Source organism: Equus caballus, chromosome 5, assembly GCF_041296265.1.
Source record: "Equus caballus isolate H_3958 breed thoroughbred chromosome 5, TB-T2T, whole genome shotgun sequence".
In the NCBI taxonomy this organism is placed as follows: Eukaryota; Metazoa; Chordata; class Mammalia; order Perissodactyla; family Equidae; genus Equus; species Equus caballus.
Genome location: NC_091688.1, coordinates 64,044,634 through 64,068,670, shown reverse-complemented (window position 1 = coordinate 64,068,670; position 24,037 = coordinate 64,044,634). Strand labels below are relative to the sequence as shown.

General features: G+C 40.4%; 1 protein-coding gene across 2 annotated transcripts; it reads right to left on the bottom strand.

Moving 5' to 3' along the window:
* Positions 1 to 407: 407 nt before the first annotated feature.
* Positions 408 to 23,777, bottom strand: PSMA5 (proteasome 20S subunit alpha 5). Of its 2 annotated transcripts, XM_001918054.5 has the most exons (9): positions 23,502 to 23,777; positions 19,369 to 19,435; positions 12,972 to 13,098; positions 10,411 to 10,478; positions 9,345 to 9,452; positions 9,162 to 9,220; positions 8,520 to 8,622; positions 7,090 to 7,176; positions 408 to 648 (listed from the first exon to the last, which is right to left on the bottom strand). In XM_001918054.5, the coding sequence occupies exons 1-9, from the start codon at positions 23,528 to 23,530 to the stop codon at positions 571 to 573; spliced, it is 726 nt and encodes a 241-aa protein (XP_001918089.1). In that variant the 5' UTR covers positions 23,531 to 23,777; the 3' UTR covers positions 408 to 570. The 2 variants fall into 2 exon arrangements, with proteins under 2 accessions (XP_001918089.1, XP_014595654.1); XM_014740168.3 differs by lacking the exon at positions 19,369 to 19,435.
* Between the last annotated feature and the right edge of the window lie 260 nt (positions 23,778 to 24,037).

Sequence of the window (24,037 nt, the reverse complement as noted above, 5' to 3'; positions counted from 1 at the left end):
TGTCTACTTACAACACAAGAACTGATACAACATTGTAGCTGGCTTATTCTAACCCATCAGTGTTTTGGGGAGGACCTCAGAACATGTTCTTTTAATTGTCAGTCAGTAGCCTCTCCTTTGTATAAGGAAAGCAGCAAAAATACCTATTTACTCAAGAGAAACTATAGGACTGAAATGGGTTTATAGTGGCATTAATATCTTATGAACCACTGGGAGGAGCTGGGCTAGCTTGAGTTCATTTGCCAACACGAAGGGATTCATGAACAGCTGATTCTGTTGCAGAGAGCTACTACAACAATTCAGAATAGAAACTCTGACAGGACAGGGATATTCATACCAATATCCTTTTTGCCCCCTAACATAAGCATTTCAAACAAAAGACTGCATTAGAATAGTCCATTAACAAATATTTTAAAATTTTCTTTATTTCAGAACTGCCTTTATGTACAGACATCATAAAAAAATGCACATACACTGGAGATTTTCCAACGAACAGGAGCTGGAAAGAAACGTTAAGGGCAATCAGGAGAACTGAAATTGTCCCAGAGAAGTTCTGAGGATCACGCTTTCTTAAATGTCCTTGATAACCTCTTCAAGTTCTTCCTTTGTGAACATGTGGAAATTCTGGCCAGGCTGCACTGTGGCTAGCTGGAAAGAAAACAGAGAAGGGTTAATGAGCTGGGCTGGTTACCCTGCTGAAAGTCCCAGCATGGTCACAGGCTGTGTTGGTGAGGCAGCTGTTCACTAGGAACTAAGGGATCTGCTGTCCCAGGGATATCCGTCCCAGCAGCAGGGTCCTAAAATAGCTCTCTGACTCCAAAATAAAAATTCTTATTGACCAAATTTTCTATTTTAAGGTTAACCCACCACATAATAGTTAACCAATGCCTGGTATCACTGTCACTTCTTAAAGTTACTTCAACAAGAATCACAAAAGCAGCAGCAAACCACATGGGGTCAGTACTTTTTTCTGTTAAAGATTCCTTTTGGAAAAACATATTTACACACTTGCAAGTTGAGCTTGTGGTGACCTTGGGTTACTTGGCCACTCTGTGCCTCAATTTCCATTGGTGCCTAGATCATTATAAAAAGCATCAAATAACTGTTAACTATTAGTATTAGGTATTATTTTCTCTAAAATTGTCCCTATCACAACTTAACAACAAAAAGGTTTGTTTTGTTTTTTAAAAGGACAGGCCATGAAAAGATTCCATTAACATCGACAATAGGAAATCAGCTCTTTTTCTCCCCCTGATAAAAACGGCCGCCCTTTATTTGGCACTAGTAATGCCCTGAGCAGCACCAGGGTCTTCACTTGTTTTATTTACCAGGGAAATGCTCACGTGCACCACCTCCTAGGACCGTGCATGATCGTTCTAGTGATGGTGCTGCCTGAATTGGAGTCCACAATAACCACACGTCCCGGTTTTTGTCTCTGTTCAGGCTGATGTAGGGGTGGCCTGGATCCCCCCGCTGCCGTCACACGCTATCACTTGGCTCTCCACTCATGGGTTGCTCTGCTATCAAATCAGTGGCGAAGTTTTCATTCACCTCTTTCTGATGCCCTACAAACCGAATCCTCTTGTCGTCTCCATCATCATAAACCTGGCCAGCGTGCGTGACCTTCTCCCCAGTCGGTGAGGTCCACACCCTGAAGTGCCTGGCACCCCGGGTGGGCTCGGCGCCGCCCCTCTGCTCCAGCCCAGCAGCCGAGGAAGATCACGCCGCTGCCACCTTGGAAATCAGTTTTGACTGAAGATATTAGTAATAACTAGCAGCCCAGATCAAATTTAACTAAAACTGCCACATTTTCCATCATCTGCTGACAACAGAGTCCAACATTTTTGAGCAATATTGAGGAATAGGTGCCACTTCACATTTGCCTAAAAAGCTTTTGTGTTTAATCTGCTTTAAATGTAATGACACTGTAATGATATTTTCTTTTTTTAAAACTTTTAAACATACTAGGGCATTTTTTGACTAATATTCATCACTGGTATTTAATATAATTTGAAAACTGCCAGAATTGGCATAATCCAGTTATATGATGGTTATTATTCTCTGCTTCATCTACAGGTAAAATTTATAAAAAGACTACTGCACATCTTAAAACACCTGAATATGTTTTGGCAACAGACTAAAAAAGGTTCTCTCAAAGCCTGCGGTCTCCACTGGATTCATCCATCTAATTACATGAGACGTCAGAAGAGTCCCAAATACATTTGCAAAATATGTTAAACAGTCTACTCATGTCCATATAGCCCATGAGTTCTATTCCAAGGAAATTAAAATGTATAAATGTTATTACTGCTTCTCTTAAGGACATGAGGACAAAAAAACATAAAGTCAGTAAGAGTGAGGGCCTACAGAATTTTTTGTCAAGTCACTCACAGCTCACAGGCTGGTGCTCCAAACCATTACAGGGGATTAAAAAACAGAAACTAGGCAAACTCTGAATAGAACAGTCGTATGAAACCAGGCTGCGAATCATTACTCATAGGACTTGAACCAAGTACTGCCTTCAGGGAGGTACTTATCATTAGATGAGTAAAAAGAACCCCTTCCATTTACATGATGATAAATTTATTTACATGAATATGAAAGATATTTTTCTATTTCTCTCACTTTACTTTCAAAAACCTGTGAGGCAGGTAAAACAGGTATTGTTTTTCATTCATTCGATCAATAATTACTAAGCATCTGTGTACTAGTTACAATTGCACTAGGCACTAAGGATCCAAAGATAAAGAAGTCTCTTATTTACAGGGTGCTAAATGCCAAATGATTTCAATGTCAAGTAAGTGCTATAAGAAAGCTAAGCATATGTAGGGTAGAAGCACAAAGCAGCGATCTAGGGAAAGTTCAGGAAGGCTTCAAGCAAACTTTGAGTTGTCTTAAAGCATAAAGGGTCAGTTGAGGAACAGAAGGGCAGACTGAATGTGCAAATGCATAAAGGCATGAAACAAGATGATGTATCTGCAAAACTGAATGTAATTCTGAATGGCTAGGGCAGAGGTTGCATATGGGATGAGATAAAATGGAGAGAAAGTAGGAGGTCAGAGCTCACAGAGAGAAAGTATATTGAAGTGGTTAAAAGTACAGGACACAAACTTAGATCCGAGTTCAAATCTTGACTTCACCATTTACCAATTCTGTTATTTTGGGCAAGATCCTATCCTCTCAAAGCCTCAGTTTCGGGGCCAGCCTGGTGGCACAGTGGTTAAGTTCCCGCACTCTGCTTCAGCAGCCTGGGGTTCACTGGTTCAGATTCCACGCACGGATCTGCACCACTCATCAAGCCATGCTGAGGTGGTATCCCACATACAAAATGGAGGAAGACTAGCACAGTTGTTAGCTCAGGGCCAATCTTCCTCACCAAAAAAAAAAAAAAAAAAAAGGGAAATACCTATCTCATAGGGTTGTTGTGAGGATTAAGATAAATAAATGCATGTAAAATGCTTAGCAAGGTGCCAACAGATTAAATACATGATTTGAGAAGTAGTGAATTATTGTGCCATGAAAAGAAGTTTGGAATTTATCTAGTGGACAGTAGGAGTCAGATTTTTTTAAGTGGAGAACAATCAAAATTAGATATGCAATTCAGAAAATCCACCTGAGTAGCACAATGGGGAGAAAATGGAATGAAATGGAGGAGGGCAAGGCTAGAAGCAGGAAGACTAGTTAGGAAACCTCTGAAGACATACAAGGCAGGAGAAAAATGAGAAAGGCGGCACTGGAAGTAGGGATGGAGAGGGGGCACTGATATGAGACTTATTTATACGGGGGCAAAGACACAGTTCAGTGAAGGGAAAGGGAAGTCAAAGTCTTCTAGATTTCTGCTGTGAATGACAGGCACACTGGTGGTATCATCCAGAGGCATTAGAAATATGGGAAGAGGAAATGGTTTTCAGGAAAGATAATGAGTTTAGTTTTAGAATTGTCAGAAATTGAGGTGTCTGCTTCAGAAAGGTCAAATAAAAGGTCTAAAAAGTGACCTTTTTAGTGTCTAAAATCTGACAAACAGGAATTATCTTAGCAAGGAGCAGTCTCAGGGAAATAATAAGAACAGAAACAAATGGTAGTGACAGAGGAATAAGTGAGAAGTGAGGCAGTGAAGACAACGCATACATAGAATCCGTTTGGAAGAGACCTAGCAATAACGGTTAAAAAATAGGCCTGGGATGGAACAGCATGCAGCAATAAAATGTTAACAGACTACTGACACACAAAACATGGATGAATCTCAAAATCATTATGCTGAGTGAAAGAAGTTAGACACAAAAGAATACACATTGTATGATCCACTGATATGAAATTCTAGAACACGCAAAATGAATCTATAGTGACAAAAAGCAGATCAGTGGGAAGAAGTGACTAAAAAGAGGTCTGAGGGAACTGTTAGGGATGATGGGGATGTTCTAAATCTTGATTGTGGTGGCAGATACAGGGGTTATACGTTTGTCAAAATTCTGTGAACTGTATACTTAAAATAGGTGCATTTTACAGCATTTACATTATACCTCGACAAAGTTGATTTTTTTAAAAAAGCAGCATAGTAGGTAGAAGGAAGGGTTAACAAAAGTGGGTTTTAAAGATGCAATTTGGAAATTTTTACTTTTTGAGGGGAAGCAGCTGTAGAGAAGGAGAGGCTGGTGATCCAAGGGACAACCGATGGAGCAGGGACCTAAAGATGCAGTGGCTAGAGCAGTGGCTCCCAAATGCCTGACCTTAGACTGACCATCAGAATCACCCAAGGAGATTTCAAAATCACAGATTTCTGGGCCTCATTTCCAAAGACTGATGGACAGCCAGGAAACCATGAGTCAGAGCACTGGTGGAGTAAACAGTCTTGGACAAGTGGAAGTGCCCCTTTTTAATGTGAAGAAAAAAGTCAGGGATTAATACAGTGAATGATAGAGCATGGATGAGACATACCTTATGCTCTTTTCAAAGCAACATTGTAGTTGCATTGACATTAACCTAAAAACTACTTTTGCAGTTTCAGTTGAACCAAGCAGGCCTTAGAACCTTTACTGTGAAATCAACAGAACTACATGTGAATTACTCCAGGGTGGCAGGAAGAGAGTCTTAGCAGAAATGCCAAGATCCTATCTCATTCAGTACCAAAGAAAACAAAGTACCAGAAAGGAACTGGAAAAAGCCCTCCCAACGGTCAAGATGGGAGTACCACTGCATTTGTTGTACCTCATCTCAGAGACTGGCAAGAAGGGGAAGTATTTTCGAACCTTTGCTAAGAAGGTGAAAAAACAACATATTTATGAAGTAAGTTTTTCCATTTGCATTCCAAATCCCCTTTCTCCCCATTACTGCTCAAAAAGCAAGCTAACCCACCCCCCCATCCCCTAGCCCGCCCCGGCCCCATCCTCTCTCCAACTTTTTTTTTGAGGAAGATTAGCCCTGAGCTAACTACTGCCAATCCTCTTTCTGCTGAGGAAGACCGGCCCTGAGCTAACATCCATGCCCATCTTCCTCTACTTTATACGTGGGATGCCTACTACAGCATGGCTTTTGCCAAGCGGTGCCATGTGCACACCCGGGATCCGAACTGGTGAAACCCAGGCCGCTGAGAAGCAGAACGTGCGAACTTAACCACTGCGCCACCAGGCAGGCCCCACCAACTCTTCTCAGACCTTCCCCCCTTTAGGCCAGCTTCTTGATCTGTCGTCCAATTTTGCCCCTTTCACAGCAGCCTATGGGACCTGGCTCTATTGGTGAGACATTTACCAATAACACTCTCCATTCCTGTGCCCTTTACGAGTCAATCCTTCACCAGAGATTAACCCAAACATACATTTTCCTAACTATGCTGAGTACAGCTGACAAATATCCTTGTAAGTGCTGATTGGTTTAACTATTGATTTGTGATTATAGCCTCAGTTGCCTTTTAAAAAAAATTTAATTGAAATATAATATACATACATACTATGCCTCCAAGGGTAAAACTATCCCGACTTTTTACAATTTGTTTTGTGATTCTGGCCTCTGCTAGTATTTTAATGTGGCCCAGCAATCCTGTCACTCACTCGTGTCATTTCCCTATCCATAATGACTTGTCCAAATATTTCCCATTCTCCTGAATTTCACTGTTGCATTCACCTACCCTCAGCACATGATCTAACAATCACTGGGGAAATAAAGGACCTTTCTCCCAATTCACCTCCAAACCTACCTTACGTTTACTCATCATTAACTCCTTTTCTCCTATCTACTCTTAGCATCCTATATAAGGGCACAGAGGATCTGGTCCATGCCACTCCAGTGTCATCTCTTGCCATCTCCCTATCTTACCTACATCTCACACCCTGGCATTCAAACAAAACCCTCAAAGTTCCCTTTTATGCATTATATTATTTTACATCTTTAAGCCTTTGCACATGGCTGTTCTCTCTTCCTGGAATACTCTTCTCTTCCTTTCTCCAGACGTCATCTCTTCCAGTAAGCTTTCCTAATGCCCCAGTATAAGTTACATGTTTTTATGATAATCCATTCTTATTGGTATTATAGAAGTATCACCCCAAGCTGTTACTATCTGCATGTCTTCTACACTACTTGAATGGGAATAGGATTTTCTGTGTCTATATCCCTGGCGTCTGGCATATAATAGGTATTCAATATAATGCTGAATAAATTCTACTTTTTGAAACCAACTCCTTCATTTGTACCATGTCTTCCCTCTTCTAGAACTTTTCTATCACTATCTAACCTCTGCTTCTATTTCTTTTAATGTTTCTTTATCCACTAGTTTCTTCTGAGTCTATAACAATATTTTCAAGTCTTTCACCATCCTTAAAAAGACAAAAATCCTTTTCTTTAAATGCTGCCTTCTGCTGACACTAATCAGTTCTTGAGAAAGCAGCACACTCTTGTTTTGTCCACTTCATCACCTCCCTTTCACTCTTTAACTCATCGAATTCTGGCTTCTGCCATTACCACTTAACTAAAGTTGTTTATTCAAAGGATATCATAACTTAAGAACTGGTCATACAAAAATGTGGTTATCTCAATCCATTCAATCTTCAGCAATGGGAGCTAGGATATCTGAATAAAAAGCAATAAAACAGAAAATACCTCTATGTTAGTTGCATTCAGCTTCTCCTCCATTACTTGTTTGAGGATGATGAGTGAAGACTTGATGGCTTCTTTCAGTGTCATAGACTTGAAACAAAGAGGGTAAGAAGAGTAGCCATTAATTGTACATAATCCCTCCTTCCTTCAAAGTTTCCCCTTTAGCTCCCTGAGGAAATGATTTAGCAAATATTAAAAAATCAAACATCTTAATAAGTACAGCATATTACAAGTATCTCCAGAATTCAAGTAAATGGTAAATAAGTAGAATATATTTCTTCAGGAAAAAAAAGTCTTATTTTGAACCAGAACAAAGTCACCAACTTTCACATGGTAAGTGATCTTTGAAGAAGAGAAAAGGGCTCCACTTCTCTACTTATCTTCTTTTAATTTAGAAGCAAAATAATATTGTGATATTATCCTATGAATGGTGATATCCCATGAATAATTCCCAAATGATTTAAGAAGGTAGCCCAATGGTTTAGAAAATTTATTCTTTTTTTCCCATTGTGTACCTAATTTCCCCCACACATAAAATAAATACTATTAGGGGCTGATGTGAGCAGGCCTCCCTGAATGAACCACTTGAATGGTAAGTATGGCAGCCTTCAACCACAACAATGAGTTACCCAACACCAAGTCTTCCTATCCCACAAATATAAAAAAGGCCAAATGCCCTCCTGCTTCAAGAGCCAGACTAGGAAGCATATTTTGTTAAGTCAATCTGTGAGGATAAAGGATAAACAAATTGTGGTACATCTATACCATGGTATACCACTCAGCAATAAAAAGGAACTATTGATATGTACAAAAACAGGAATGGCTCTCAAAAGCATAATGTTGAACAAAAAAAGGCAGGTGAAAAAATACAAACTTAGGATTCCATTTATAAAAAGTATAAGAACAAGGCCTGGCCCCATGGCCAAGTGGTTAAATTTCTGCATGCTCTGCTTTGGCAGCCTAGGGGTTCGCAGGTTTGGATCCTGAGCACAGATCTGCTCTACTCACCAGCTGTGAGTGGTGGCATGCTGTGGCAGTGACCCACATACAAAAAAATAGAGGAGGATTGGTGCAGATGCTAGCTCAGGGCTAATATTCCTCAAGCAAAAAAAGAGGAAAACTGGCAATGGATGTTAGCTCAAGGAGAATCTTCCTCAGAAAAAAAAAAAAAAAAAAAGCACAAGAACAGACAAAACTAATCCATAGTGGTGAACATGGTTGTGAGGGAGGAAGAGAGATTGGAGAGAAGACAAGCATTTCTAGGGGGGTGATGGAAATGTTCTATATCTTTTTTTAGATGTGTAGTTACAACGGTGTATACAATTGTCAAAACTCATAGAACTGAACTTTTAAGGTCTGTACATTTTATTGTATGTAAGTTATATCTTGATTTTAAAAATAATAAAATAAAAGTTGTGAGAATGCTTAATTACCTTGTGGTAAACTTCTTGCAAGGAGCTCTGGGCACCCTCTGAAGCAGAGCCAATTGCTCGAGCATCACACTGTACAAAGGTTCCAGATGGGTCCATATGAAACCTGCAACCCCCCCAAAAGAGGATTAAAATGCTTAAGTGGTGGCATTTTATGTAACAAATGTCTCACTAAAAAATATAAATGCTTAGCCCAGCCAGGAAACTCCACTGAAATACTGAGGCACAAATCCAAAAGATGTTCTATACTGGAGAAACCAGATCTTCTAAAGCGTTTAAGAAAACTAAGTATAGTATAGTATATATAAATAGGGCACTTGTGTATGCCTATCTAAATAATATTTGAGGATAGGGATCAAACCAACATTCCAAAGCAAAGCTCTAAAACACATGCCGACTATAGTAACAAAGTTACTTCTAATTCTTTCCAGAATTAGCACTAGTTCCAATAAGGGACTACTTCATAGAGTCCCCAAATTTGTCTTCGTATAAACAGCAGAGAATCATGAACTTTAGAGTTAGAAGCCCTTCGTTTTTCTACAACTCTACAATAATTTTCTCAGTCGATTTAAACTATCAGTCCTCATCCCAAATTAAAAGAACTTTCCCAAGGAAGCAGGAAAAATATGGCAAAATGGTTCTTACAGCTGGGGTCCTTTCTCATCAACGCCTCCAAATAACAGTGCTACTCCAAAAGGACGAGACTGGAACCAGAAAACAAGAGGTATGAAGATAAATGGCTATGAAGTAGGGGGCGAGAGGGGCTGGGAAAGGCATGTTCAGAGGACAAATGTTCTAAGTCTCACAGAACAGCAAGACCACACTCACCATGGCACCTGGATCTGCATCTTCTTCTCCAAACTGCAGAGCCAGATTGGACACAGCCTGGGTTACACTCTCCACTGTCATTGTCTCATTATAGGTGAACCAATGGTTCTAGAAGAAGAGCAAAGCAAGGTCTACCTTTCAAATAAGAAGGGCATTAAAGCAGCCCACCATCTCCCTACACACAGCCCTTTGAACTGCGGCTAGAAACTGAAGGGTCAAGCTCCAGTGTGTACTCCTTAACACTAAACTCGAACGCTTGGGACTACATGAGAGGAAGAGAAACGGCTCTGGAAATAAACTTATCAAAAGGACTCTCAGCAATGATGGACAAGAGGATTACTCCCTTGAAAAACAGAGTTAACCTCTCAAAGCACCAAGTTTAGTCTTTTCACAAAGTGAATGCTAATAGCTGAATATCACCTTCCCTCAAAGACCCCATATTATCATTCTGCTGGTGTTTAACATGACTTATTCTTACATAAGTATTGATAGCAAACTTGCAAATAAGTGTAAAAAAATTTTTACCAATCAGATATTTTTTCTTATTAGTCTACTCTCCAGGCAGCAGGTGCTTGGTTAAAAAAAAAATCAATATTCTCAACCAGTATTTGTCACCGGGTACATACCATTACTCACCACAGGAGAGCTGTTATTTGCAAGCCTAGCAGCAAAGGCAGTTGAGGGGAAGTGGGAGGGCGGCGAGTGGGTGGAGGGGAGGTGGGGAGGGGCAGGTGTCCTTTGGCTATGTCTACCTCCTGCTTCGGTGCTCTCACAGAAAGTCAATTAGGGAAAAGAATGCAGTACGATGCTCACTTTATATAAGGCAAATCATAAATAAGCAAGAGACTGTTAGCACTATTTACCAGGGCTTCCTTAAAGCTGCAACAGTTGGATGGGTAGAATCTAAGCCTCAGAAAGTTTTAACTAGGGATTCTAACCGAAATCACTCCCAAGAGCTACATCTGATATTAACACAGAGGCCTGCTATACAGCCCAGGCAGCTGTATCATCACTAAACAAGGAACCCAAGCATCATGGTAAAAAGAAGAGATGATGCTAATTTTACCTGTGTCTCCACTCTGGCTTTATCAATTAAAGTCTTAGCATCAGCAATTAGCCCACTCATGGCACAACCTGCAATGTAAAAGCAACAGTGACCCAGTGGCCAAATCCTTGTATAACTCTTTCATCTACTCAGGAAATACCGAAATTCTGGAGTGGAACCATGGCAGCCATTCAGCAATCCCATAGCAATATACCCAGGAGATTAGATGGGAAATTTTATCTGAACTGAACACAAGTATAATTACATTACAAACAAATAAAAAACCATCCACAATGACACAGAACTCCAGCTATTAAGATAGAAGACAGAGAAGAACAGCCAATCAAACATGAATTTCCACATAGGACATCCTTAGGCATCCCTTTAGCCCTTTTTGTAGACCATGATGCACTTTCACACTAAGCAAACACTAACACCCCAACAGGAGAAATGAGGAAAAAATAACCATTTCACCAAGAGCTATGGTGGAAGAACCTAGAATAAAATCAAAAGCCTTTTTACCTCTCTGATCAAACACAAACCAATTAGCTATATTAGAGAAAGTCTGCTTGATGGTCCAAGATGCCAAGGTTATGGCTGTTACTTTATATGCCATGACTCAAACCTGAATCTCAAGCCTAGGTCTTGCTCCTACGAAGCAAAATGTCTCCCTTAATATATCTACTTGGATATAACACAGACTCCAATCAAGTTACTTCCCTTCCAGACTCCCTCTTCCTCCTTGATCCTCACAACCAATCGGATTCCAAATTCTATCAAACTTTATCTGATTACTCTGTCTGGCATTAGTCCTTACCTCTCCATTCTCTGGCCACTGCCTTGGTTAAAGCTCTCATCATCTCTTTACTTGGATTAAAAAAAACTTTCTTACCTGGTCTCCCCACCTCCAGTCTCAGCCCCCTTCACTCTACCTTTAACACTGTCATCAGAAAGGTCTTTCTAAAATCCCAGTCTGATCATATTACCTCAATGCTTAAAACCTTCCCCATCAATGCAAAAGACTAAGGTCAAGTTCTTCAGCATGGTAAAAAGGACTTCCACTGTCTGACCCCACACTCGTTTCTTGCCACAGTCCACCTCCCAGTCACACCAAACTGCTCATGCATTTTATATTTTATATTTGATACCACCAAGGCTTTGCTCGTTTCTATTTTCTCTGACTAGAATTCTCTCCTCTGCTGCATCCAGACACTTGTTCACTTGGTAAACACTTCCTTATCTTTTAGAATTCAACTTGGCTCAAGCATCATCTTTATGGAATTCTTTTCTGAAAGTCCCACTACCACTGGCCCCAGGCAAAACTAATTATTTCCTCCTTTGTACTCCTACTGAGCATATTCTACAGCCTTCTCAATACCTACATCACTTAATTGTATTTACTTATTTACATGTCCACTTCCACGATTAGACTGTATGCTCCTGGAAGACAAGGACTATGTCTCATTCCTCTCTGTATCCCAGGTGACTAGCACAATGTCTGCACATAGTAGGTTCTCAATTTGTTGAATGGAGTGACACTGACCTATCTCCAAGAGACAGGTGACTTAAGATAAAATACACACAGTGTTCTATTTAGTATTTTAAGAAATACTAAATCTCAGCTTCTGTATCTATAAAAGAGATGTCAAGCAACCAGAGTCATCATGGCATTTGGTTCTGATGCCTTCAAGCAATTAATTTTATTACCAATGTTTCATTAATTGATGACTAGATAGGTTAAAAAAATTGGGACAGCCAACTAAAATGCCATGCTACAAATAAGTAGAACTACTAACCCTGTAATGCTACAATGATTCCAGAAGCTAAGGCAGGGGAATTATAACAATGACCAATAAAATGCTGGTGTTGGGGGGAGATAGGCAGTAAAAAGATAAATCTGAAAACAGAGGAAGAGGACTGATCTGGTCAAAGTCTATTCTTTTTCTTTCTTTCTTTTTTTTGTGGGGGGTGAAGATTGTCCCTGAGCTAATTTCTGTGCCAATCTACTCCATTTTGTATGTGGATGCCACCACAGCATGGCTTGATGAGTGGTGTGTAGGTCTGCACCCAGAATCTGAACCCATGAACCCCAGGCCACCGAAGCAGAGAACCCAACCGCTACACTACCAGGCAGGCCCTTATTATTCTTATACTCTCTTAACTGTAATTCACTCTAAAGATCTTTAAGAGTTCCTCTTTTCTTAGTGGACACCTCTAGCTTCCCACACAATCCTCTGCGTCACCAGGAACCTCTGCTTCTGGTGGCCTCCTACCAGGGCGAATGTTATGCATCAAGGAAGACCCAGCCATCACAGGGAGCTGGCCTATGATTCAACCTTTACATATGTCACCAACCATCACATTTGCCAAGTCTAAATTTAAGGGAGAAAGGGACTTCTGGGAGTAGGTGAGTCCTACAACTACTTCCTACTCCTACGTTATGCACACTGGCCTACTGCCTGGAAAACGACAGCTAACAGGGGGATAAGACGACATTCATCTAATGAACCTCCCTTGGAACATCAAAGAAGACTAACTAACCCAGGCCAGATCCAACAGAACAGCTTTTCCCTACTCCTTACCTATGTGAGCATCAATCTCTACAATTTTCTCAATGCTGCTGGGCTCCATGAGTGGGGAGGTAATTCTCTTCTCCACAGCTAGGCACACACCCTCTGATGTCTGGATCCCAATGGCTGTAGAACCAAGCTGAAGAGAAACATGTAATGGTTATCACGTACAGGTCAAAGAACAGTCTCACACACTCACCAGGAATCTCTCTCTATATCTTCACAAGATAGAAGCTTCAATCAGCCATATCTAGTATGCAGAGAGAATAAGGAACACCCTGATAAGTGATCTACTGTTCCTGTCAATGGCAAGAGCACTGATTTCTAGAATTTTGTGCTTATAAAAGGGATGTTCAATAAGGTCTTGAAAACATCTGGAAAATGATCAACTCTAATGCCAACATTTTGGAGAGGGGCAGATTCTAAAGTTCTAAATACAGTAGGCAAGAAAGTAGTGAAACTCTAATGTTTTTTCTGGACCTGGTACCTCTGCTATCTTGATCTGTCCCCAAAGGGAATATTTCTCAAGTCTACATGACCTCTAGAAAAGTAATTTACTTAAAAAAAAAAAAAGGAAAGAAAGAAAAATAAACACCACCACCAACAAAAAATATTGACTTCATTTTTCAAGGTCACTAGCAGTCCACAGTATAGCTCAATTTCATCTCTCCATCTCCATGCCACCATCCCAGTCATCCACCCCTCTATGTCTCAGTTTCCTTATCTGCAAATTGGGGATGATAATAATAATAACAAAACCTACATCAAGAAGCATAAATGCACTAATACATAAAATGCTTAAAATGATACCTAGCACATAGTAAATGAGCACTAAATGTTATTCTTATTATATAGCTAGATTACTTCAATAGCCTCCTACTTAGTCTCCCCATCTTTAATCTCTCTCTTCCAATGTGTCTTTCACGTTATGGCCTGACTGATCAAAATCCCTCAGGAATAGCCTAACCCATTTTCTCAGGCCATCTTATTCCCTACCCTTGCACCTCTGCTCATGCTGTCTCCCCTGGAATACATTCTTCTCGCTGCTTATCCAAATCCCACCCATTATTCTTAAAGCCTTTCATTACTATATGTGTTCCCTCCTCTGAATTACCATTATAGTTAGCTAGTTAGTTCTACAAAACAATGACTGCCAGCGGGAGCATCAGACTCTTGGAGCCCCTTATTACAAAAGATTCCAAAGAATTCCATGAATCGTTATGTGTAACACGCTTAATACGTCTGCAGGCTGAATGATCATGTCTCAGACACATATGTATTATTTTTCAATTTTTGACTTTATTAAGTGTTACTAAATGTATATACTAGTTTTTCATTGTATATTTTCTTAATCAATGGATACATGAATAACTACAGGAGATGAACTGTCAAAGAATTTTATGTAAAAAAATGAGTATTCATACTTCTAAGTAAAGGTGTAGACTAAACGTATACATTAGCCCTACTTCTTTCCCAAGCCTAGTAATATGAGATCAAGGGGTTTAAGGGGCAAGGGGACATACATACACTAGGACAAAAAGAATGGGCAAAGACACACCAATAAAATTTCGAAGAAAGAAGACGGGTTTATGATAATTTACTTGGCAGACCTGAGAAATCCAAATCTTAAACCAGTAGTAAAGAAAGTCAAGAAACAACCTGATTTATATCATAGGATGCCAAAAAGGAAATGGTCGCAACAAAGACCTCAGGAAATAGCAACAGAAGAGGCTAAAAACTGCAAGATTAGTTCAATGTCTCCTTTAGAAACAGATTTCCAGATCCCCTCCCCTAGGCTGTAAAGCTCACTAACAGCCCCCACCCACACTCCTGCAGAAGACTCGGTGAAGGTAAAACAGAATCTTTGGATTGTGGACACCAAGCACAGTCAAAGGCAGGAGTACTAAAGTGAAAACAGGAGGATTAACTAAAAATTGACAAACTTAATGTTAAGAATCCCAGCCTTCTTTCCTCACTCAGTTCTCAGAAGCCAGCAGCCAGAAACACCCTCCAGGCATGAAATGAGAAGAGGTAGCTGTCTCTAGAGCAGTGGTGTCAAACTTTTTAAACAAAATCTACATTAAGATACATATTTTGGGCTGACCCGGTGGTATACTCATTAAGTTTGTGCACTTCACTTCGGCAGCCTGGGGTCCACAGGTTCAGATCCTGGGTGTAGACCTACACACTGCTCATCAAGCCAGGGTGTGGCAGTATCCCACATACAAAATAGAGGAAGACTGGCACAGATGTTAGCTCAACAACAATCTTCCTTAAGCAAAAAGAGGAAGATTGGAAATAGATGTTAGCTAGGGGGCCAATCTTCCTCACCAAAAAACAAAAACAAAAACAAAAACAAAACACAAAGAAAAACAAAGAAAAATAAAGGAATAGATTTTATATCATAATCAAAACATACAAATAAATAAAAATAAAAGAAATAAAGTTTCATTGAAAAAAAAGCAAACCTGCATCAATACTATGGGCAAGGCATTCTGATTATCTACTGTTCTACTCCACTTAAAAAAGAAATGCTCCCAAGCCAGCCCTGATGGCTTAGTAGTTAAAGTTTGGCACACTCTGCTTCAGCAGCCTGGGTTCAGTTCCTGGGTGTGGAACCACACCACTCATCTGTCAGTAGTCATGCTGTGGCAGTGGCTCACACAGAAGAACTAGGAGGACCTACAACTAGAATATACAACTGGGGCTTTAGGGAGGGAAAGAGAGAAACAGAGAAAGAGAGAGAGAGAGAGCGCGCGCGCGCAAGAGCGAGCAGACACGCGTGTGAGAAAAAGAGGAAGACTGGCAACAGTTGTTAGCTCAGGGTGAATCTCCCCCTCTCCCCCTGCAAAAAAGAAAGAAATGCTCCCATAATCCACTAAAATTGATTTCAATGCCCACTAATAGGACAAGAATTGCAGTTTGAAAAACATAGTTCTAAAGAATCTAGTTTCAGAAAGAAAAAATCTAAAGAAAAAAATTTTTTAAATCCTTGAAGAAAAAGAAGATATTTCATCCATACAACAAGAACAGGATACCAGTACGAGAAAGGAAAAAAACAGAATAGCTTGGAAATAAAAAATACTTTCTTATGAAACTACTGGAGAATGAGTTCTACCAAACTGAAGGAATACATCAAAAAAGAAAATGACATGGGATCTAACACAAGAGGGAGTTAAAGGGAATCCCTAGGATAACATTGACAGAAGATCCTAAGTGTACAACTGTGCAGTAGGCCCCAGAGGACAACTAGTCCAGACTGGAGCAGGACAGAGGGCTCAAAGACTTCTTAAAGAATCTTTAATAGGATATTTAATGTGCCTGGATGTTTTGAGATGATATACATAACCTGGAGAGACTCTGGGGATGCATTATTGACATGTACATACTAAATTAAGCAGTTTTTTTTTTTTTTAAAGATTGGCACCTGAGCTAACAACCGTTGCCAATCTTCTTTTTTTTTTTTTCCTGTTTTTTCTCCCCAAATCCCCCCAGTACATAGTTGCATATTTTTCACTCGTGGGTCCTTCTAGTTGTAGCATGTGGGACGCCGCCTCAGCATGGCCTGATGAGTGGTGCCATGTCTGCGCCCAGGATCCGAACCAGTGAAACCCTGGGCTGCCGAAGTGGAGTGTGTGAACTTAACCACTCGGCCATGGGGTCAGCCTCGCAAATTTTTTTTAAAAAGAGAGTTATTAACTCCCAGGAAAATAATAACAGAATATGGCTCAGTTGTGAATGGCATTTACATAGTTATACTAACATAAATGTTGACTAATGATCTAACAAAATTATGAAATATATGAGATAAATTGAGAGAGTGGCCCTACCCCCACCCCAGTAGGCAATATTGCGTGTGTGTTGTGTGTGTCTGTCATTGGGGGCACAAATCTTCATCCTCCAAAATGAGAAATCTGTGGATAAGACCTAAACAAAAACATTATGTTTGTGTTGCTAAAGACAAAGGGGGCAGGCCTCAGGGATTGCTGTTTTCGTTACAAGGTCTATAAAACTATTTTACCTTATGACTCTAAAAACACATGCAAGTATGCCTTAAAAATAAAATAAAAAACAGAAACTATAGCTAGAGAATTTAATTTGGCACTTAGTTGTTCTCTAATTGTGTTATGTATAGCGTGCTGATCCTGAATCTCCAACTGAACAGAACAGGAATACATACCTACTTTTCAAAATTTATCTAGCAGTACTGTTCTCACCTGGGAGCCATTTTACCCCATAGGGGACATTTGGCAAAGTCTGGAGACATTTTTGGTTGTCACAACTGGAAGAGTGAGTGCTACTGGCATGTAATGGGGAGAGGCTAGAGAGGCTGCTAAACATTTTACAATGCACAGGACAGTCCCCCACAACAAAGAGTTATCCGGTCCAAAATGTCAATAGTTCCTAGATACTATAATTACCTTGTGGAGGAAATTCTCTCATAACATGAAAATAAATTCTCAGCCCATTCAATTTGGCCTCCAACTTAAAAAACTTCCTAAGCTTCCACTCCAAAAAAGGGTCAATATTTTTGAGACCGGCTTTTGAAAAATTTATCAAAATCAGGATAATTTTCTTTTGTACACTTGCATTTACCCCCAGATATTTCAATATAACAATTCTGCCTAAACTCCACTCCCCTGCTCCTTGGTGGGACTAGGGAGAGGGAGAAGGAAAGAGAGGGAACATCTGAAGTGACTCCATGTAGTATCTCTTTAATATAGATCACTAGCAGAGTAGCCAATGTCCGGATGCTCAGTATAATACAATAATTTTGACACTGCCACAGATTTTCACTCCTTCTCCCAAGAAACCTACTCTAAAGGCATTTTCCCCCCACCTCTGCTGTCTATAACTCACCCATGCAATCTGCACAGTACCTCCAAGTGATAATTTCTACTTGTCAGCCATTTTAAGTCATTTCTCCAGCTCCTTTCATACTGCTAAATCCTTATAGTTATCAAATTGCTTTCTCACTGGCTACTCATAAGTTACCAACACAACAACCAGGTTGTTTAAATGCCAAAGAGCCTGAATTTTCAGAGAGATTAAGTCACACCCATTAAGAACCACATCACTATATCCCAGCCCAACCTACGGCTACACATATCAGATACCATCTCATTATTTCCAAGCAATCTGGAAATTACTACTGGTAAGGGGCTTTAAAGGAGAACCCAAAAAACTGAGGATTACTCTTGGTTTGCACATCTGAGAACTGTTGTCTAAGCTAAGGCTCAAAATAAGTGCCACAGCTTGGAATTGTGGTAGTCCTGTGCTTCTTAATAAGATATGGTTTCAATATAGGGCAAAGCTGATCAGAAATAGAAATAGGCACTTGTAGCTGACCCATCATCTTCTCTCCCCCTATCTATCACAAAGCTTTCACCTTTACTTCTATGTCTTCAACTATTCAGAATCTCTTTTGCCCTTTTCCAGATTCTCATACAACCACTTTCCCCAATACACTCTTTCTAGAAAAGGTAACTTACAGGGAAACACAAAAGCTTTCTTCAATTATGTGAGGAATTGTCTTATGGAAGAGGTTTAAATATCCTGTGTGGCTCAAGGGCAAAACCAGGGCCAACTGAAGGAAACTTTAGGAAACCAGACTTTTGATTCAATATAAGGATAAATTTCTAACCATTATGAACTGTTTTCAAACAGAATGAGGTATCTGATGAGAAAATTCTGCCACTAGAACTATACAAATAGAGGCTGTTTGAGGACATAGAAGTGACTGAAGCACAGAGTGACGGGCCAGACTAGACACGTGATTCTCAACCCCTGCTAGACATTAGACTCACTGGGAGAGTCCTTAAAAATCCTGATGCCTGGACCTTATCCTAGACAACCTAAACCAGAATTTACATTATCCATAATCCAACAAACATAGATCCCACATGATAACTAACTCTAAGTTTAGATAACTTACTTTCTAACTACTAACTTTTCAGTACTGGTTTGAACTATTCGATTTTGTTACTAGACTACCGGACACGTCTCTTATTCAATCCTGAAAGTGTCTAGTACAAATTCACAACTTTACCAACAAGAATACAGGTGATTAGTTAAATGATTTGTTCAAAATATTTCCCAGGTGCTAACTCTGAACTTCTATACCCCTCTCTTCACAGCCAAGAAGATTATAAACACAAACATGTTCCCTCAACCCCACTGAAAAGAAGCCACTTACATAATTATGACGCAGCTATCTGTTGAAAAAGTTTTAAAATAGATGTTAGGAATGGGATTGAACTTGTTATTAACATGGTTAACAGTGATTGGTTGAAGGCAGATAAAGAACATTTTCTAAAGGAATAGCTAAAACACATTTACTCCAAATGTTCTGCAAGCAAAGCATTAAGTTGCTATGAAATTTGAAAAACTATGCCTCTTGATACTATACCTTGATAGCCTCAATGGCATATTCCACTTGAAATAATCTTCCTTCAGGAGAAAAAGTATTCACACCCCTATAATTTAGAAAAAAAAAAGGTGGTATATTTGTCAGAAAAAATAAATGTAGAGACACTAAACTCAAGTTCCTTGACATCTAGCTCAGATGGCTACAAGATTTGCGTGTTGTCATTATTCTCCTTTACCCACAACAATCTGTTGCTATTTTTTTATACATTAACAGCTTTTCAAGGGAATGGAACCTATGTATAGAACACTTCTGCCTTACTCTCAGAAAGTCTTCAAACTGACCAAATGAGCACAGGTGACTTTCTGCCTCAATCCCAAATCAATGTGGAATTCTTTTGGTAAATTCATGCCCCCAAACTATCAGGCAATTCCCAAGAAAATGTACATTTATCTTTATCCTCTTCTCATTATGCACATTTGATGTTAATATCTTACTTTTTACTAAAAGTCAATCACAAGTACATTTCTCTATTTGTATGAATTAGTATTGTTATCTTAATAGACTGAGATCTGTGCAATCCCTAAAGCCTAACCTGCTTCATTCACTCAATATATAATTAAATCAATTACATGCCAGACTACTTTTCTCTCTAAAACACTTCCCTACCTCTCCTTGCTCCAATCTGATGGAAATTCCTATGGAGAAGAGGCATCAATCATGGACTTAGCTATCAAAGCTTTCAGCACACAATGGACACTTTAAATATACTTGAACAAATGAATGAAAATAGTTACAATCCTTGGTTTACAGAGTCTGAATTTTACAACACGTAACATGATATACAGTACAGTTTTCAAATTTATCAAAAAATTTTTTCAAAAGAAATTTTCTATGTATCTCTCAAATATAAAACAGATAGTAATAAGACAAGTTGACATTTACTGCATATCTACTATATGTCTGGCACTGTTATAAACCTTTAAATGAGTTAACTCACTTAATCCTCAAAACAATTCTATGAAGCAGTATTCTAAGGTAGATACTATTTTACAGATGAGGAAGTTGAAGCACAAAGAGGTTAAGAAATTTGCCCAAAGTCACTCAGCATGTTAGAGGCAGAACTGGAATAAGAATTTAGGCAATCTGACTACCAAGACTAAGCTTTCCACTATTCCACTATACTGCCTCTGGGAATTGTTCTGGTTAAGTCAAGGGTCAAAGGAGAATCCCGCCATCCCAGGCTCCCATCTGAGGTAAAATCCCTGAGGTCATATAAAAGGAAGTTTAGGATTCGAAAGAAGTTTTTAAAAATCACTGACAGAAAAGTCTGAGCATAGAAGACCTGGGATAAAGTCCTAGTTCTGCCACTTACTAGCTTTAATTCCCTCAAATAAAACAAACAAACAAACAAAAAAATCCTATCCTGCCTCTATGACAAGACAATTAATACTGAATTGCATAGAGTATGGAAGACCTTTGTAAATATATTATTTTCACCCTAATTAAGGAACTTCACCCTAGTGAGGTATCACTACATCCTCCCTAAAATGTGCTCTGCTCTTGGCCCTCTTCTCAAACTCTACTGTTTCCTTGGGTTATTTCATTTATGCCAAGCACCAGCTACTTCCAAATTTCTATTACCAATTAGACCAAGTCCCTGATTAATAAAAGCCTCCTGAGCATTCCCTCTTGGATATCCCATTAGCACCGATCACTCAACATTTTCCAATCTGAAATACCTCTTTAAATCCAGCCACCCTTGAAAAATCAGCTCCATCTCCTGCCATTCCAAAGTCATTTTTTATATTAAGACATCTCTAATCTTCCAGTTCCCTAAGCTAGAAAGCTCTGAATGATCCAATTCATTCCTCCCCATCTTCTCCCATATTAACCATATGCCAAGTCATATCAATTCATAGCAATTCCTCCTCCACAGTAACTCAACACTCTCTTCTTCCATTCTCAATGCCCTCATTACCTTTCACCTAACTATTGTAATAGCCTTCTAACAGGCATTGACTTGCTCTTTCCTCTAATCCAGTCACTTAATCTCTATAAAACACAATTAGGATTATGTAACTTCTTAAAACAAAAACTAATGGCGCACAGTTGCCTACAGAATAAGACCCAAACTCCTTAATCTCATATTAAAAACCATCTAATACCTAGTGCTATCATGCCTTAGCCCGTATCTCCGGTTATTCCCATACATGTATCATATGTGCCAGACTGGAATTTTCCCAAATATGCACTGTGCTTTCCCACTGCCCCTCGTTTGTTCATCTTATATTTTCTGCCTCAAAACTATTGACACTCACTGTCCATATTTATTAAAACCTTTCTCAAGACTCAGTTTAAGCATCAGCTCCTTTGTGAAGTTTTCCATGATCCCTTAATATTGAACGCAATCTCTCATCAAAACTCCCATTGTATTGATTTGAATTTCTTTAATGACACGAATACATTTCTGACTCATACTATAGCTACTTTTGTAAACAGTTCTTTAAAAGACAGTCTCTCAGGGGCCAGCTCCGTGGCCGAGTGGTTAAGTTCGCGTGCTCCGCTGCGGTGGCCCAGGGTTGGGATCCTGGGCGCGGACATGACACCGCTTGTTAGGCTACGTTGAGGCGGCGTCCCACATCCCACAACTAGAAGGACCTGCAACTAAGATATACAACTGTGTACGGGGCGGGGGTTGGGGAGATAAAGCAGGAAAAAAAAAAAAAAAGACTGACAACAGTTGTTAGCCCAGGTGCCAATCTTTAAAAAGAAAAAAAAATAAAATAAAAGAGTCTCTCATATGAAAGCAAGGATCTTGATTTTATTCAATGCTGTATGACCAGCAACTAGCAGTGTCTTGTACACAGCAAGCATTCAAGTACATCAGTTAAGTGAATAAAAAAGGCCTATATTTTAGGCGTTCTTGGGAAGACAGAAAAATAACAGAAAGCAGTCAAGAAAGATGTGAAATAAATGGTCACAAAATCTTAATAAAGGCTTTCTGATAAGGATACAATTTCCATCATACACACCCTAACTCAAAATTATATCACCCAAAGATCATTTTCTTCAGTGCTCTGGAAGCTAAATATTGATTAACAAAGTCATTTTATAGAACAGTAGGAAAAGACGTCAGTTTTAAAACTTCACGTACATCTTTTATGAGTCAGTAAAAGGCTAAAAAAAGTGGTAGTTCCAGGTGACAAAACTTTTGACAGAATCAACGTATACCTGACAAGAAATGCAGCTTCTCAAACCACTTAGTACAAAGAAAATATCTGCCTTTCCCGGCTTTAAAAAACCTAAAAGCTATGTGAAAACTTAATTGATCAAAACGGAAACTGAAAGTAAAATTGTCTACAGCATGAATAGGTGCAATTTAATATTACTTAACATTTCCTAGGCCTGAAAGATTTTTTTTTCAAACGATCTCACAACCTTGATTTCGCAAACAGATTTGGCCTTCAAAAGACACCCAAATTAACTTAAACTTTTCAAAAAGTCAGAGAAGCCTAGGTGTAGTGGAATCAGCGTACTGAGAAAACTCTTGAAAACCACTCTAAATTCCAGTTCCTATAACATCAGATTCCAGACATTATATCTGGGCATGGCTGAGACTGCCTTCGCGCTGCTGCAGAAACCATTCATCCCAGCACGCCCTACCACAGCTCAAAGGAAAGCCTGCTCTATTCCCACCACTAAGAAATGAAAAACGAGGTTGTTCGCCTAGAAGGAAAGGGGAGCTGAAACTACCAAACCCATTAAATAATCTCTAGTTGCTTTTTCTTCCAGGCACACGTCTACGTTTTTTTTAAAAGGTAGTCCTACTCAGCACGAAAAGATGAACGGGGAAGCGGGTGACCCCTCGCCTTCCCCGGGTTAAAGGTCAGAGTCCCGGCTCCTCAGCCTTAGTTCCCAAGCACAAAGCGGAGGTTTTCGCTTCCGCACCGAGCGAGGACCCAGCAGTGACTCAGCGGTAGCACGAGCGCGGCCGCTGGGCGCAAGTCTAGCTTGGGGAATCACAGCTGGCGGCTGGGGAAGGCAGGGCATCCCCAGGCCGGGCCACACTCAGGTTCCCGGGGCGCCCCGTGACACGGCAGAACCCAGGCCGAGGCCCGGCCCCGGGCCTGCCCACCCACAACCCCGAACCCATGTCCCCCCGCTGCACGGACCTGTCGTACTCAGACCGGGTGAGGAACATGGCGAGAGCAGGAGAAGGCAGCAGCGGCTCCGCGGGGCTTCTCAGGGCCAACACGAGCGTAGCAGCACCCAACTCACCCACACCGCCACAGAACCGGAGCCCTGCTCCCAACTGCGCCTGCGCCCGTGACCCCTTCAGCCCGCCCTCCTGTGCCTGCCTCCTATTGGTTGGTCGCAGTTCCGGCCGAGATGATTGGGCTAACGCGCTTCCCCGCCAGGTCTCGGTTGGTCCAGGGAGGGCGGGACAGGGCTCGTCCTTCCGCTTTAAACGGTGGGTGGTTGCTAGGAGCGCTCCCAACTGAAGCCGGGTGGGCAGAGTTCTCCTTTTGGGGAAGGTGTGAACCCGCAGCAAGACTGGCAACTGAGAGAACTTCTACCGAGAGGTGAGCTGTCTGAACTCGGATTTGACAGGTCCCTCGCCGCGTCCCGTAATCCATTCCAGAGCACGTTGGCTCTTTTCTCCACGCTCTCCATCCGCCTAGCTTATTGCCGATTTCCCGCTCTTCCG

Bases quoted from the DNA above. Each gene is read 5' to 3' on its own strand.
- PSMA5 (XM_001918054.5), bottom strand. From the start codon at position 23,530: ATGTTCCTCACCCGGTCTGAGTACGACAG. The intron at 19,436-23,501 runs GTCCGTGCAGCG...TCTAAATTATAG, and splicing joins ACCCGGTCTGAGTACGACAG to GGGTGTGAATACTTTTTCTC. The intron at 9,453-10,410 runs GTAAAATTAGCA...CTCTTCTTCTAG, and splicing joins AAGCCAGAGTGGAGACACAG to AACCATTGGTTCACCTATAA.